Consider the following 14,338-nt stretch of genomic DNA (forward strand, 5'->3'; position numbering starts at 1 on the left):
CCTTTATTAGGTTCAGCTTAGTTTCCTCTAATTGGTTCCGACTTCCACACCTGGACCTGGACTAAGAGCTGTTCCACAATCAACAGTGAGATGAAAGCAACCCCTCAAACTTTTTTCTTGGAGTAAAACATCCCCTTTAGCTCACCCCCACTTGCCCACTCTAGGACCCTAGATCTGGCCCTAGATTACTCAGGACCTAGGTTAATCCCAGGAGCTTTTGAATCTGGCACCCTGTCTGAACGGAAAGAACAGGATGGGGCCCTTCACAGTCAGGAGTCCCCCAAGCTCCAGACTCAGCAGCCCTGGTCTTCCCAGCCCCTGCAGTCATGAGCTCTGATGCGGAGATGGCCATCTTTGGAGAAGCAGCTCCCTACCTGAGGAAATCAGAGAAGGAGAGAATCGAGGCTCAGAATCGCCCCTTCGATTCTAAGAAAGCCTGCTTTGCAGTGGATGATAAGGAATTGTATGTGAAAGGTATGATCCAGAGCAGGGAAAATGACAAAGTCACAGTCAAGACCCTCGATGACCGGGTAAGTGTTGATCGCAGATGTCCTTGCTATCATGGGCATCCTCCTTTTCCTTTGGAGTGGAATATTAGAAATTGCATGCTGGTCTATAGGAATCTGAAGCTAGAACAAGATTCACATTGATCGACTCTGAGTGAAGCCACAGGTGAACACGGCCACGGAACACACCTTCGCTCCTATCTCCTTCTCTGAGGGCTGGGGCTTTGAGAATTTTTGGAATATTGCTTTGGAGAAGGGGGAACGTGGTGGTGGAAGAGGTTGGACTGTTCAAGGGAGAGATTGATGCGATTGCTGCTGGGTGGGCGAATATACCAAATAGAACTCTCTAGGCTGCAGAGTGACTTACAGAGTGAGCACCAGAGGCAACACCTGGTTTAATGCAGGGAATTACATTTTTTACCTTTCCTGAGCAATGGAATGCCAGTTGTATGCTTAAAGGGAGGGAAAAACAGGGGAAAATTAGGTAATAGTTTCAGAATACTGTTCAGTCATAGACCATGATCCAAGTCCAAGTGTTTTAACGATTAGAGCAGCAGTGCAAGGAATTCTGGAAGCCTTGAAAAGATAGGGGAGAGCAGAAACAGGTCATAGAAGAAGTAGCACTTAAGAAGAACTTTGAAGGTCACTAGACAATTTCAATGTAAGTCTATTCCCTCTCAAAGGGACCCATGTGCGAGGAGGTATTAAGGTGGAGATGCACAGAATACACTGGAAGAGTTCTTTCCAAAATTCCAAGCTTGGCCTCTTTGCAGCACTCACCGCAAAGGCGGTAAACAGAGGCAAGCTGCTCTGGCCTTGGCCGTCCTGAGTCCCATCTGGACACCCTGAGGCTGAAGGACTCTACAGCTTTGCACACCTGTAACCCACTCCTGGTGCACAGAATGGCACAAGGACTGGGGGGCATCAGACCAGCATTGCTTATGCAGTTTGACCAGACTTAGATTCATCAAGAACAGTTATTTACAGACCATCTCTGGGCACAGAAATGACCCATAAAGTTATCCATGGTAACAGGGTGACCGCACAGCAAGAGCTCACCCTTTTCACCACCCTCGTAGCGTGGGTACCAGTCCTCGGCTCTCCCACTCATCACGTGCTTTTCTTCTCAATATTCAGACACTCACTCTGAATAGCGACCAAGTCTTCCCCATGAACCCTCCCAAATTTGACAAGATCGAGGACATGGCCATGATGACCCACCTACACGAGCCCGCTGTGCTGTACAACCTCAAGGAGCGCTACGCAGCCTGGATGATCTACGTGAGTTCATTCTCATGGCCTCCACTCAGGCAGGGGGTTAATTACTATTTTGAAAAATAGTACAGTATGTAGGTCCTCATGAAGTAATTATATTCCTTTTATTTTCTTTATGGTGCAGACCTACTCGGGCCTCTTCTGTGTCACCGTCAACCCCTACAAGTGGCTGCCGGTGTACAACCCCGAGGTGGTGACGGCCTACAGAGGCAAAAAGCGCCAGGAGGCCCCGCCCCACATCTTCTCCATCTCTGACAACGCCTATCAGTTCATGCTGACTGGTAATTTCTTTAATCCATATTTTTAAAAATAGTTTTAGTGAGTTATTCAAGTCCTTTAACTGGACCGGTTCTTAGTTAATTACTCAAGCCCTTCACTGGGTTTGGTCATCCAAATGGTGCAATGACCAAAGTGACCTTAGGAGATTCAGAAAATGTCAGGATGGAAAGCCAGGGGTACAGTATCTTCCATTACCAGTCATGGCGCATAAGCCAGAGCTTAGGCCTGAAGCCACACTAAGTACATGCTTCTGTGGGGAGGGGGCATGGAACACAAGGAGATGCCCTGCCCCTACCTCCAAAGAACCCTCCCAACATGAGCACACTTGGAAAAGAGACTATATTAGTAGCCACTTAGGAATGCAAAGTTAGAGAAATGGACACAGCAACTTCCCTTCACCTGTTTTCTCAGGCTCCTCTGTCTCCTTCTTAAATTTCCAGAATAGCGGGAGGAATAGCAGAGATGTGGTAATACTGTCACCCTGTCATGCCTAACATCACTTCCGTCTGTTCAACTTTCACCTGATTTGACTTGGTGCAGAGAGAAGAAGTACAAGCAGGCATCTGAAATCTGAAGATGCTTAAACATCATCCAGGACGATGTTGCCCAGAGCTCAGCCATTCCTATTTCACATTCACAATCCTGGCCATTTCTGCATTTTTAAAATCTTTCTTTAAATTGACTGAAGTTCTATCCACTTCAAAAGGAAGAATAGGGAATTCCCTAGTGGTCCGGTGGTTAAGACTCTGTGCTTCCACTGCACGGGGCACAGGTTTGATCCCTGGGCAGGGAACTAAGATCCTGCATGCCACAAGGTGCAGCCAAAAATAAAATAAAATAAAATAAAGTAAAAATAGGAACTAAACAAATCTGCCCTTTGATCTGGAATAAAACTATTTTTTTTTAAAGGAAGAATAATATCACTATTAGCATCAGTTTCTTAGAGCAGCCGTAACCAAGTATTGGGTTGACCAAAAAGTTCGTTTGGTTTTAAGTAAAAATAAAAGACATTTTTCATTTTCATAAAGAACTGTATTGAACAACGTATTTACTAACGGAACGAAATTTTTGGTCGACCCAATACTACACACTGGGTAGCCTAAGAAACAGAAATGTGTAATCTCACAGTTCTGGAGCCTGGAAGTCGGAGGTCAAGGCGTCAGCAGGGTTGGTTCCCTCTGAGGACTGAGAGGGAGAATCTGGTCCAGGCCTCTCTCCCAGCTCCTGGCGGGTTGCTGGCCATCTTTGGCATCCCTAGGCTTATAGAAACATCACCGTGATCTACACTGTCATTTTCTACACTGTGTTCTCATCTGTTTCCAAATTTCCCTTTTTATAAGAACACCAGTCATATTGGATAAGGGGCCCACCTACTCCGCTATGACCTCATCTTAACTCACTACATCTGCAATAACCCTATTTCTAAATGTTGAAGTACTGGGGGTTAGGGCTTCAACATATGAATTTAGGAGGAAACACAATTCAACCAGTAACACTATTATAAATGGAAAACCATTGTCACTGTTCACCAGTAGAAAGTAAAGAAAAATGCAATGACAACAAGTAGGTGTCCATAAATTCTAATTAGAAGCTGTGGCTTCTTACAAGTTCTGAGTCTGAGCCTCGCGTTCTTGGCTGAAAAGGGAGATGAAGTGCTAGCTCAGAGGTAAAGATCTGTGAACACGAGTAACTTTCACACTGTGGGACTCACTGTTCACGTCCCATGCTGCCCATGTGACACATCCCACCTTTGGGAAATCTGCACAAACTGTCTTGAAGAAGATTAGACGTACCCAAATCATCATGCTGCTAGTTAATGGCAAAGTCAGTACTAGAACTCATATACTCTGCTCACCCCGAATATTTCCTGATTTGTATACGCTGCCTACTTGTGGTTTATTTATTTATTTTGTTTTGCTTCCTTCTGCATTTCTAGATCGAGACAACCAGTCCATCCTCATCACGTGAGTAACCTGTGTTTGCACCAGGTTGACTTAGAAGAGGCCATCCGTCCCTTCTGTTCTCCTTTATCTCACTTACTTTTTAAAAAATTTATTTTATTCAAGCATAGTTGATTCACAACACTGTGTTAATTTCTGTTGTGCAGCAAAGTGATTCCGTTATACATAGATATACCTATATAAATATTATTTATACATATAAATATATACACATGTAAAGAATATTTCATATTCTTTTCCATTATGGTTTATCACATGATATTGACTATAGTTCCCTGTGCTATGCAGTAGGACCTTGTAGTTTATCCATCCTATATATACTAGTTTGTATCGGCTAATCCCAAACTCTCAGTCCATCCATTCTCCATCCCCCCTCCCCTTGGGCACCTTGGCAACCACAGATCTGTTCTCTATATCTGTGTATCTCACTTACTTTTAAATCAACAGTGGAGAATCCGGGGCTGGAAAGACGGTGAACACCAAGCGTGTCATCCAGTACTTTGCAACAATTGCGGTCACTGGGGACAAGAAGAAGGAGCAGCAGTCAGGCGAGATGCAGGTAAGCAGCTTCCTACACCTGGAAAGCTTGCTGGAATAAGGACAACTTAAATCCCGGGTGAGAACCAAGCGTCTGCGGGGCTTTATGCTCAGCAGAGATGCACAGCACGAGGTCTTGCCCCAGGGGTACTTAGGGGGCAGGGCAGGAAGCGGCTCCGCCTCGTGGACTCAGGCTCTAGCACCGGCTCCATCTGCAGCAGCCAAGTGACCTTGAACAACTCCGCATCCTCCTCTGGAGAAGGAATAGTTTAGGCCAGTGGTCCTCAAACTGGAGCACACATCATCAGGAGGGCTTGTTAACGTCCGATTGCTGGGCCCCAGGCCCAGAATTTCTGACTGAAATTTGCATCTCACATTCACAATCCCGACATGTTGCATTTCTATCACGTTCTCGCTGCTCATGCAGCTGGTCCAGGCATGACACTTTGCGAACCACTGAGCTAGACAGCAGTTTCCAAACTGCTCTGGAGCCAGGAGGATAGGCAATCGTGCAGGGAAGTGGGGAGGGTGAAAACTCTGCTTTCTATAAGCAGACTTCTAAGTAATCATTCTCACATAATAAATTGTATGCAACTTAAAAATGTTTTTGAGAACCACTGTTTCTATCATATGGGTCATTTTCATTGCTCATAGTCTATTTCTACTTCTGAAACCAAATATCTATCTAAATGGGTCCTGGCGCACGCCGTAACAGAGGTCTAAAAATCTGTGATTTATAATGAAATGTTATCAGAGAGGAAAGGCAGTCTGGGAAATAGAGATGGAGGGGGTGGTGCTTCAACGTGGAATCTGGTGCGAGAAGCCCCTTTGATGCTGCGCTAAGACCCCCTCTAGGATGGGACCTTGCAGCCTCCTTCAGTGGGGTGGGAATGGGCCTGTGGGTACTCAGTGCGTCTGCACCTGCCACCAGCCTGGGCTGGGTGACATCTCTCCCTGTGCCCTTCCCAGAGCATCCACATTTTTGAGTCACCAAGAAGTTGCTTCAGAAGATGTCCAAAGTCCTCTCTTTTCCCCTCCTTATTTATTATCAGGGAACCCTGGAAGACCAGATCATCCAGGCCAACCCCCTCCTGGAGGCCTTTGGAAACGCCAAGACCGTGAGGAACGACAACTCCTCGAGATTCGTAAGACGCAGTCTGATTGTCAGTGACCCCCAGAAACCAAACCCCCTCCTCCAAAGCTGCATGTGAAAAATGGTCACACAGACTAGAGTACACCCGGCCTTAGTCTTCCCCCAAGCGATTCAGATCAAGCTGCCCAACCGGAATAGTCTGATACCCTTCGAAGAACGCGCTGGCTTATTCCCAGCTGAGGGAGGATTTCGCCGTCCTTCCCTAACTAATCAGCGTCCTCTCAGAGCATCCTGAAGTCACAGTAACTCAAATTCCACAAATATAAAGTGATTTCTCTACGCTAAAATTGGTCTCTTCGGGTGGAAGCCTTTTAAAATGCACAAGTCCACTGAGCAGTATCCACTGACTTGTTAGCCGTGGAAACCTTAGTGTGAAGTTAGTTGGCAGATTTGACCTCCATCAGGAGGGGTTCGGAGGAGGGAAAACCTGGCGAAAGCAGCAGAGCTCACAACTTGGGGAAAAGTTGATCCTGAAGATATTGAAAGATATGTCCCTCAGGATTGGCTCAACTGAAGAGGCATTTACTTCCAACATCGGCAAATAAACAAACATCCAGTCTTCTCTCGAATTTCATGGCCAGTAGAGCAAGTACCCAGAGGCACTTCCAGTGAGCAGCTAAAAATCCTGAAGACCCAACACAAAATTCACACAAACCTCCATAAGTCCTTCATGAACTCTTCTTAGGCTCCATTAAGAAAATATTAAGAATATTACTGAGTGCAGACTACATTTCAGAGTCTGTGGGTGAACAAGCACGGCAATATTTTTACCCTCAAATTTGCTCACAGAGTGATGGAGGCCAATAAAGCAGACAATGTAAGAAGGAGGTATACACACGCACGCACACGGATGCACACACACAGACACACACACACATATATGTATACTATATATAATTTTACCTCTCACTACCCCAAATTGGGAGACCCCAGGTGCTGAGTGGGTCTTTTGGGAGCCAGGAGGCCCAGCCTGGGAGCTAGGTTTGGCTGTAGTAAGTAGTAAGGGAAACTGAGGCAAGAAACCTCAGAAGTAACACTGAGAGGAAAAAAAGAAGTCAGAGAGTCCAACCAGGTTATCCATTCAAAGGTGTTACCTGGAGTTTGAGCAGGATAAAAACCAAGGAGACGGTCAGGTGTGAGGTGGTCCCACCCAAGAAGAGAGTTGAGAGGGGGCCTGTGGACATCCCTGGAACTGTAGGAACAGGGCCAGATGCTTTGGGCAGAGCTACCTGAGTCCTGACTGAGCTGCCATGGGGACCGGATGCCAGGCAACAGAGAGGAGGGAAGTCCTCACGCTTCTGGCATCACCTCCTCCGTGACCCTACATCCCTGGTAGCACCTAAGAGAAGCTGGCTGCAGTACCTTATAAATAAAATAACTGTGTTTGGCCATCTGGTTTCGGACAGGGAAAGTTCATCAGGATTCACTTTGGAGCCACGGGAAAGCTGGCATCAGCGGACATTGAGACCTGTGAGTTTAAATGGTCTGACACCTTGGATTTGGCCACAGGGGCATCTCCCAGGGAACCTAAAATTGTTTTTTGTTATCTTAGATCTCTTGGAAAAATCCAGGGTGACATTTCAGTTATCCAGTGAGAGAAGCTATCATATTTTTTACCAAATCATGTCAAACAAGAAGCCAGAACTCATCGGTAAGTTCCTTGGTTATCACTCATCTTCCAAACCAATCACATTGGGAAAAAAAATCCCAGAGTCAATTGTGCATAAGATGCTGAAGGGATATTTCTGCTTCACAGACCTGCTTCTCATTTCAACCAACCCTTTTGACTTCCCCTTCGTGAGCCAAGGAGAGGTCACCGTGGCCAGTATTGACGACAGTGAGGAATTGTTGGCCACTGATGTAAGTATTTTGTGTGTTTATTCACTTATGTAAGGAATTGTTGAATATATGAACTGAGAGGTACTCATGATCTCATGAGGAAGCTGGGGCACAAGGAGGCTCAGTGATTAGAACCAAGATCTCAGAGAATTAGTACAGATCACACTCATCCCCCACCCGGCTCCATTTCAGGAGTTTCCAGAAATGGGAATACAGAAAGTTCTCCAATACAGGCCTTCAGTTCCATTCTCCAGCATTTTAGAGTAAATGTTTGCATGCATATGGCTTTTAAAGGTTTTGTTGGAGGTTTTCAGGGTACAAAAGCATCTACATAGTTCTTTTAGAAAATCTAGAAAATACAGAAAAGTCTAAAGTAGGAAAAAACAGCACCGCTCTGCAGCCGTGGCTCCATTCTTCCGGCTGCCTGCCGCCTCGGGCTCACGGTGTGTACCCAGCTCCTCAGCACACCTGTCAGGCCTCTGGCCTTTAGCTTCGGGAAGTATCTCCAGGGTCAATAACTATAATATTAACTAAGCACATTGAGCACTTACACGCACTAGGAACTGGGAAAAGAGCTTTGCCTGCGTTATCTCATTTAAGCCTTAACAAAACCTCTGGGATCCGCACCACTGTTGTCCCTGTTTCATAAAGGTAGAAGCTGAGTCTTAGAAAAAAACATACAATTCACTCAGACAGTTTGTAAACAACAGTCTGAACCCAGATCTGCCCAACCCCAGAACTTGCATTTTTAACTAAAAGACACCATCTCAGTGCAATGAATCTCTCTACCCCTCCTGGCTCTGTCCTCATGGAAGCTGTAAAAGTTGGAAGTTGGAAAATGGTCTCGTCCAATACCCCAGGGGCCCTGCCCAGGGCCAGCTCCCTGGGCTTCATTTTGTGGTGTTCCCAGGTGATGCTAATTGTTTTAAGGCAAGAAGAAAATGTTCACGATCAAATAAACTTCACTTAACATTATTCTGGCTATTACACATTTTTAACCAGGTTTCCCCAGCCTTTACTAACTGGAGAGACAGATTAGTGACGGATGCAAGGCCTCCAGCCTTCGGAAAGTCCCTCCTAAGGAATTCTAAAAGTCCCCAAAGTATCTCAGGTCCTCACGGAGATCCCTGCCGTCAGGGACTGCTGTTGCTCCTCCCTCCCACGGAGCTTCTCCAGGGCGATGGTTACGGCCACACAGAGGGGCATTGGTGCCTCCGAGTGACTGCATTCTCCAGGAGGCTCCCCAGGCAGTCACGCTTTCACCCGCTTCCTTTCAGCATTGAGCGAAAGTTCTTTCTCTCTTTACCTGCAGCCACCCATTCCTAGGACACAGATATGCATCAGCTGGTGTGGGATACGGATGCAGTGGCCTCAGAATCTCTCCTTTCCCCTGTCAGCTCCTGGAGTGGACCCTCCCTCCCCCACAAAGGGGTGCCACGCCAATAGTGCCTCACGCTTCAATACCATCCTGCTGGCACTGACCTACGGGGTCTGTCCCACTAGCTCACCAGACACATCCAGACATGTTTCAACTCCACCCTGGGCATTGCTTAGCCTCGGGCTGCAAACCCTGCTGCACAGTCGTACGTATACCCTGAGGAAGGATTTGCCAGTTTAAATCTTTGTGGTAGAACAAGAGATTATAAAACCAAATCAGCACCTGCTGCAGACTTTGAAGTGACCCAGTGCTGCTCCGGTCCCCTTTTTATCACATCCTCCTTGCAGGACTTGGGGCAGTTACTTACCCTCTTAGAACCTCAGTTCTTCACCTGGAAATTGGGAAAAATCTGTGCACCTATAAGGTTCTCGCAGGGACTTACTGAGATAACATAGGGATAGCGCTGTCGACTTAAAAAATACAACCTAAAAGTTGAGAGTTATGTTTTGTTCAGTGGGCATTTTTAGGACTTCAGGCCCAGGAGGGAGCATCTCAAGAAACCCTGAGAGAACTGCTCCGGGGAGGTGACGGGGGGGGAGCCAGGTTATATAGAAGTTTTGCAACCAAGGGCAGGTAGTCTGAACGTCAAAGATTTTTGTTAATAAAAGAAAACCAGCAATCCCAAGTTAAGGAATTTAGCACTTTTCTATGTATGGGAAGATGCAAGAGTCTGGGCTCACTGAAATCATTCTTTTGATGTGCACCTCAGCTATCTGGGGCCAGTGTCCTGTGTTTTCACATCCTGAGTTTCCTTAGGGCTCAGGTGGGGAATGGCTGCAGTCTGATAACTGCTAGATAGCATGTTTTCTTTCCTTCCTACGTTCCCTCAGGGCTCACCAGCTCTCATTGGAGGGCTGATGACTGTGACATCCTGGGTTTATTGATATGGTAGGAAATAATTCCATTTCTCAGTGCCTAGCCCCCTACCTAGCCCCTTTCTCATTTGAAAAATGGTATCTTCCCTTCCAGTTCTAATATTCTGTGATGCTATATCATCTCCATCCTGAACAACCCTGGAATTCCTGGGTTGCAGTACCAGCCTGCAAGCTCTTGGATAGTGTCCCTGAAACTGCCTCCTCCCAGCTTCACACAATGGTTCCCAGTGTTCTCATCCAGAAAACAGCCCCCAAATCTATGCACAGTGGGAAAAGACTAAAATCAGTGCTCACTGGATGGAAGAAAACAGATTAGTTACATTTTCTTCCCATAATCTTCACCCACCCACACAAACATGTTCAATTAAAGATATGGTTTTTAACCCCTAACTTACCATACCCCACCTGTCATCCACTTACCTGGGTAAATGCTGTCTCGCGTGCTATACAAAATGCCAAGAGAAAGCTGCATTTGGATCCCTGAGGCCTGCTGTGACGGTTGTCTTTTTTTCTAACTCCCAGAATGCCATTGACATCCTGGGCTTCAGCTCAGAGGAGAAAGTTGGGATCTACAAGCTCACGGGCGCCGTGATGCATTACGGGAACATGAAATTCAAGCAGAAACAGCGGGAGGAGCAGGCAGAGCCAGACGGCACTGAAGGTACCCCCTGGGACGGGGACAGAGGTCTGACCCTCCCCCTGTGTTCATGTGTGGACTGGGCCACGGGAGAAACTTTGTGTTCATCTCAAGAGCTACTCTTGGAAAACCGCACAAACTGAATTTGGGTTGTCCAAAGCTCTTTGGACATGCGCTGGGGAAGCCCATTCACTTGGTCAAGGAATCCTTTAGTGGAGATTCCCTGGAAAACGAGAGCATCATCCTTATAAATGAGTAATCACTGTCCACTCCATTATCTCTCACCATCAGTTTACCTGCTATTTTAGGGTGGACATTAATGAGAGGATATGGTTGAGTGAATTTCACTTTCTTTCTGTGCATATGTATCATTATTAATGTACAGAATATTGTCCTAATCACTGAGCCTTAAAACAAGAACCTTGGTTAGGTGGCAGCTAAATTTCTCCCTCCGATGGCTTTCTCTTCCACCCAGTCACCTGTTGAACTTGACCTTGAACTAAGAACTGGTGAGCAAATCGTCCTCCCCAGGACTCTCACCCAGATGATCTCACCACCTGCCTCTGCCTTCCCCCACAGAGGCCTGGAAACAGAGTAGAGGGCAGTGCAGGGACCGACCAACAGCCGGACCCATGGCCATACGCCCTGCTCATTGGGCCTCATGCCTCTCGTACTGCATCTTACAAGAGGCCCTCTGAGTAAGAGGCTGGTTCATCCCTAATAATTCTACCTTCTGATAACATCCCCCCACTGTATGAAGCAGTGTGTCTTGCACCCCAGATGATAAAAAGGAACGATAATCCTGAATTAAAGAACAGGAACGTATACATGACTCTATCACAGGAGAGTCCATAAAGGCTCTCCTGGTTAAGTTAGGTTTGCCCAGGATGGTCACTCTTGCTATTAACTCAGAGTCAATCGATTAGTAACCTCATCATGGGAGTGATATCTCATCACATTCACAGGTTCAACAAACTCAAGTGCAGGGGATTATACAGGAAATGTATACCTGAAAGGGGAGGTGGGGGGTCTTCCCAGGGGTGTATGTGAAATAACAGGGGAGAAACTTAAAATGTTCAGAGCAAGAAGCACTTCTGATCGGGGTAATCAGGGAAGGCTTCCTGGGGGAGGTGGGGACACTGACTTGGACTTTGAAAGATGGTAGGATTCTGAAAGGTGGGGGCAGGGGACATTCTAAGCAGAAGAAATATGATGAGCAAGGAGGCAAAGGAAGGGATGTGATAGGGACAGTGTTGCAAAGAGTGGTCCACTTTGGCTACAGAGAGGATATGCGTAGTGGATTTGCAAGAGATGTGGATGAAAAGGTGATTGCTTTGGCATCAGTTTGGAAAGGCCTTGTGCCAGGGTAAATGGTTTAGAACGTATGTGACAGGCTCCAGAAGCCGCTGCAGCAGCAGCGAGTGTGTGACAGCCTGGAATTCATCTGTCTGCAGTCAGGCTCACCCAGAGAGAGGAACGTAGGAGAAAAAAAAACACATCAGGCTCTTCAGCGCAGGTGGGCCACACAGATATGTATCACGGCAAGGTCTCAGGCCCTCTTCCAGCCCTGGCAGCCACGTGTTCAGGGTTTAGAAGCAGAAAGAGCCTGGCAAAGGGGAAAGTGGTGGCTGTAACTGGAGCCTGAGCTCCCCTGATGGTGCCACCCACCCAAGTCAGCGTTTGCTGAGTGCTTACCCTGTTCCAGGACTGCTTCACAGCCACCCAGTCATGTAGGTACTGTCACTGTCCCCCAGCTGACAAATGGCAAGACTGAGGCATCAAGGAGCAAAGCCCAAATTTGATCCCAGGTTCTTTGCCACGTTACTATTCCACAACTCTTGGAAACAGTAGAGATGCAAACTATTTTTAAGGTGAAATGAGCGGACTTGGTGCCTGTCTCAACACTGAATGTCAGGGGTGAAAACGAAGGATGTACCACCCCAAGCTTTAAGTATAAGTAACCAGAAGAATAATGGTAGCTTCCACATAAATGGGCAAAGTAGGAAGAGGGGATGGTTTGAGCAAAGAGTAAAACACACAATTGGTCTCTTATGAAGTCCTTAACACACACTGCCCTGGATTTTTCTTAACTCAGCTCCCCAACCAGCAATGAGGTGATGGTCCCAACCAAGGAGGAGCTGTCCTTGGGAAGCAGCATTTCTCTGTATTTTTCGATGAGCTCAATGCAGGCAGCCAGGTCCATTCCAAAGTCAACTGAACTCCAAGTGAACTATATGAAATTGCCAGTATTCAACTGAGCTTGACCATCTCCAAATACTGCAGGCAGGGTCAAGGTTTAATACTTCTCTCTCAGCTATCAGCATGACAACTTATAGAAATTAGGAAGGTGCTTAACTTACATTAATTGTCCAAATGGTGCTTCCTTTACTCATACACCATATGTTGTATTATCAGACTCCAACAGTACTATGTAACTATATGTTTTTTAATGAAATTTAAATATCAGTAGGTCAAGACCGACCTATTACTAAAGATTGTATCTAGAAGGCAAAGTGAAAGTTCTCAAAACATGGGGCCCTGGATTATGGGGTTGAAACTCCATTAGATGATTCCAGGCCTGGGGCATGTAGGAAAACATAAAAACATCAAAAAGGATTATAGATAATATTTCTGGGAGGACCCAGGGCCTGATCGGATGTTTTAGCAACTGCTGTCTTATGTGACACCATTTCTCCTCCTCCTTCAGTGGCTGACAAAGCTGGGTACCTGATGGGTCTGAATTCTGCAGAGATGCTGAAAGGCCTGTGCTGTCCAAGGGTGAAGGTTGGGAACGAATATGTCACTAAAGGGCAAAATGTCCAGCAGGTAATGGAGGTGCTCTGAATCCAAATGGCTCAGGTCTTTTGCTGTTTTAACTGCCATCCCAGAGTTTTTTCGGTTGCGGGAAAAACATATGAAACTGGTCTCAACGTGAAGGGGGAGTTCATTCTTAGACCCCAGGGGCAACTCACGGTGTGCCTTGCGTGCCATGAGAGTCTGAAGCTAGGAAATGAAGAGCCCTCCGGAGCCAGGCAGCCTCTCTCCAGCTCTTTCTTGAGACTGCGTGAGCTGCCTTCTCTCTGCTGCTCTGTTGTGTTCTCACGAGGCGGATAGCTTTCTCCACCTCTCCTGCCCGTGGCCACACCAGAACTCCCAAGTTTACATCTCCATGGTTCCAGCCTCACCCTGAGACTGAGAAGAGCATCTTTTGATCTCAATTCCAAATTCTCAACAGAAATACTATGTTTAACCCAAGTTGGACCATATGTTCACCTCTGGTTCAATTAAGTATGGCTGGGGCTAGAGTCATGTGTTATAACCATGGTTGGTAGAAAACAATCTTTGTAAATGGGATAAACTTCATGAACTGAGCAGATGTCTCAAGACGGATTTAATATTAGGTTGAAATATATGCAATTGCCAATCTTTAAACTTCATGAACTGAGCAGATGTCTCAAAATAGATTTAATATTAGGTTGAAATATATGAAATTGCCAATCTCCAGCTGCTTTTGACCTTCAAGACATCAACTTCGTACGTTTCACCTTAATACAATCATAAAAACACTAACTCGAGGCTTGAGTGGCTGCTCCTTTTTCAAGGTGTACAACGCGGTGGGCGCCCTGGCCAAAGCCGTCTACGAGAAGATGTTCCTGTGGATGGTCACCCGCATCAACCAGCAGCTGGACACCAAGCAGCCCAGGCAGTACTTCATCGGGGTCTTGGACATCGCTGGCTTTGAGATCTTTGACGTGAGTTGTTTGGATAAATGACGGGCCTCAAAGGGCCCTTCCGCTTTGCTGAATCGCCACTGGATTTTCCAAACTCACTCAAATTC

The 14,338-nt window shown here is 46.4% G+C and overlaps 1 protein-coding gene across 1 annotated transcript in view; it reads left to right on the forward strand.

Annotated features, from left to right (window-relative positions):
• Positions 1-326: 326 nt before the first annotated feature.
• The window catches only part of LOC130840325 (myosin-13), a 49,373-nt gene continuing 35,361 nt past the window's right edge, over positions 327-14,338 (forward strand). The window contains exons 1-12 of the mRNA XM_057715735.1: positions 327-530; positions 1,644-1,787; positions 1,906-2,062; positions 3,997-4,024; positions 4,469-4,580; positions 5,611-5,703; positions 7,118-7,181; positions 7,264-7,362; positions 7,468-7,571; positions 10,386-10,524; positions 13,208-13,326; positions 14,103-14,252. Coding sequence (XP_057571718.1) covers positions 327-530; positions 1,644-1,787; positions 1,906-2,062; positions 3,997-4,024; positions 4,469-4,580; positions 5,611-5,703; positions 7,118-7,181; positions 7,264-7,362; positions 7,468-7,571; positions 10,386-10,524; positions 13,208-13,326; positions 14,103-14,252 — 1,413 coding nt within the window. The remainder of the gene's footprint in view (positions 531-1,643; positions 1,788-1,905; positions 2,063-3,996; positions 4,025-4,468; positions 4,581-5,610; positions 5,704-7,117; positions 7,182-7,263; positions 7,363-7,467; positions 7,572-10,385; positions 10,525-13,207; positions 13,327-14,102; positions 14,253-14,338) is intronic.

This window comes from Hippopotamus amphibius, chromosome 17 (assembly GCF_030028045.1).
Source record: "Hippopotamus amphibius kiboko isolate mHipAmp2 chromosome 17, mHipAmp2.hap2, whole genome shotgun sequence".
Lineage (NCBI taxonomy): Eukaryota > Metazoa > Chordata > Mammalia > Artiodactyla > Hippopotamidae > Hippopotamus > Hippopotamus amphibius.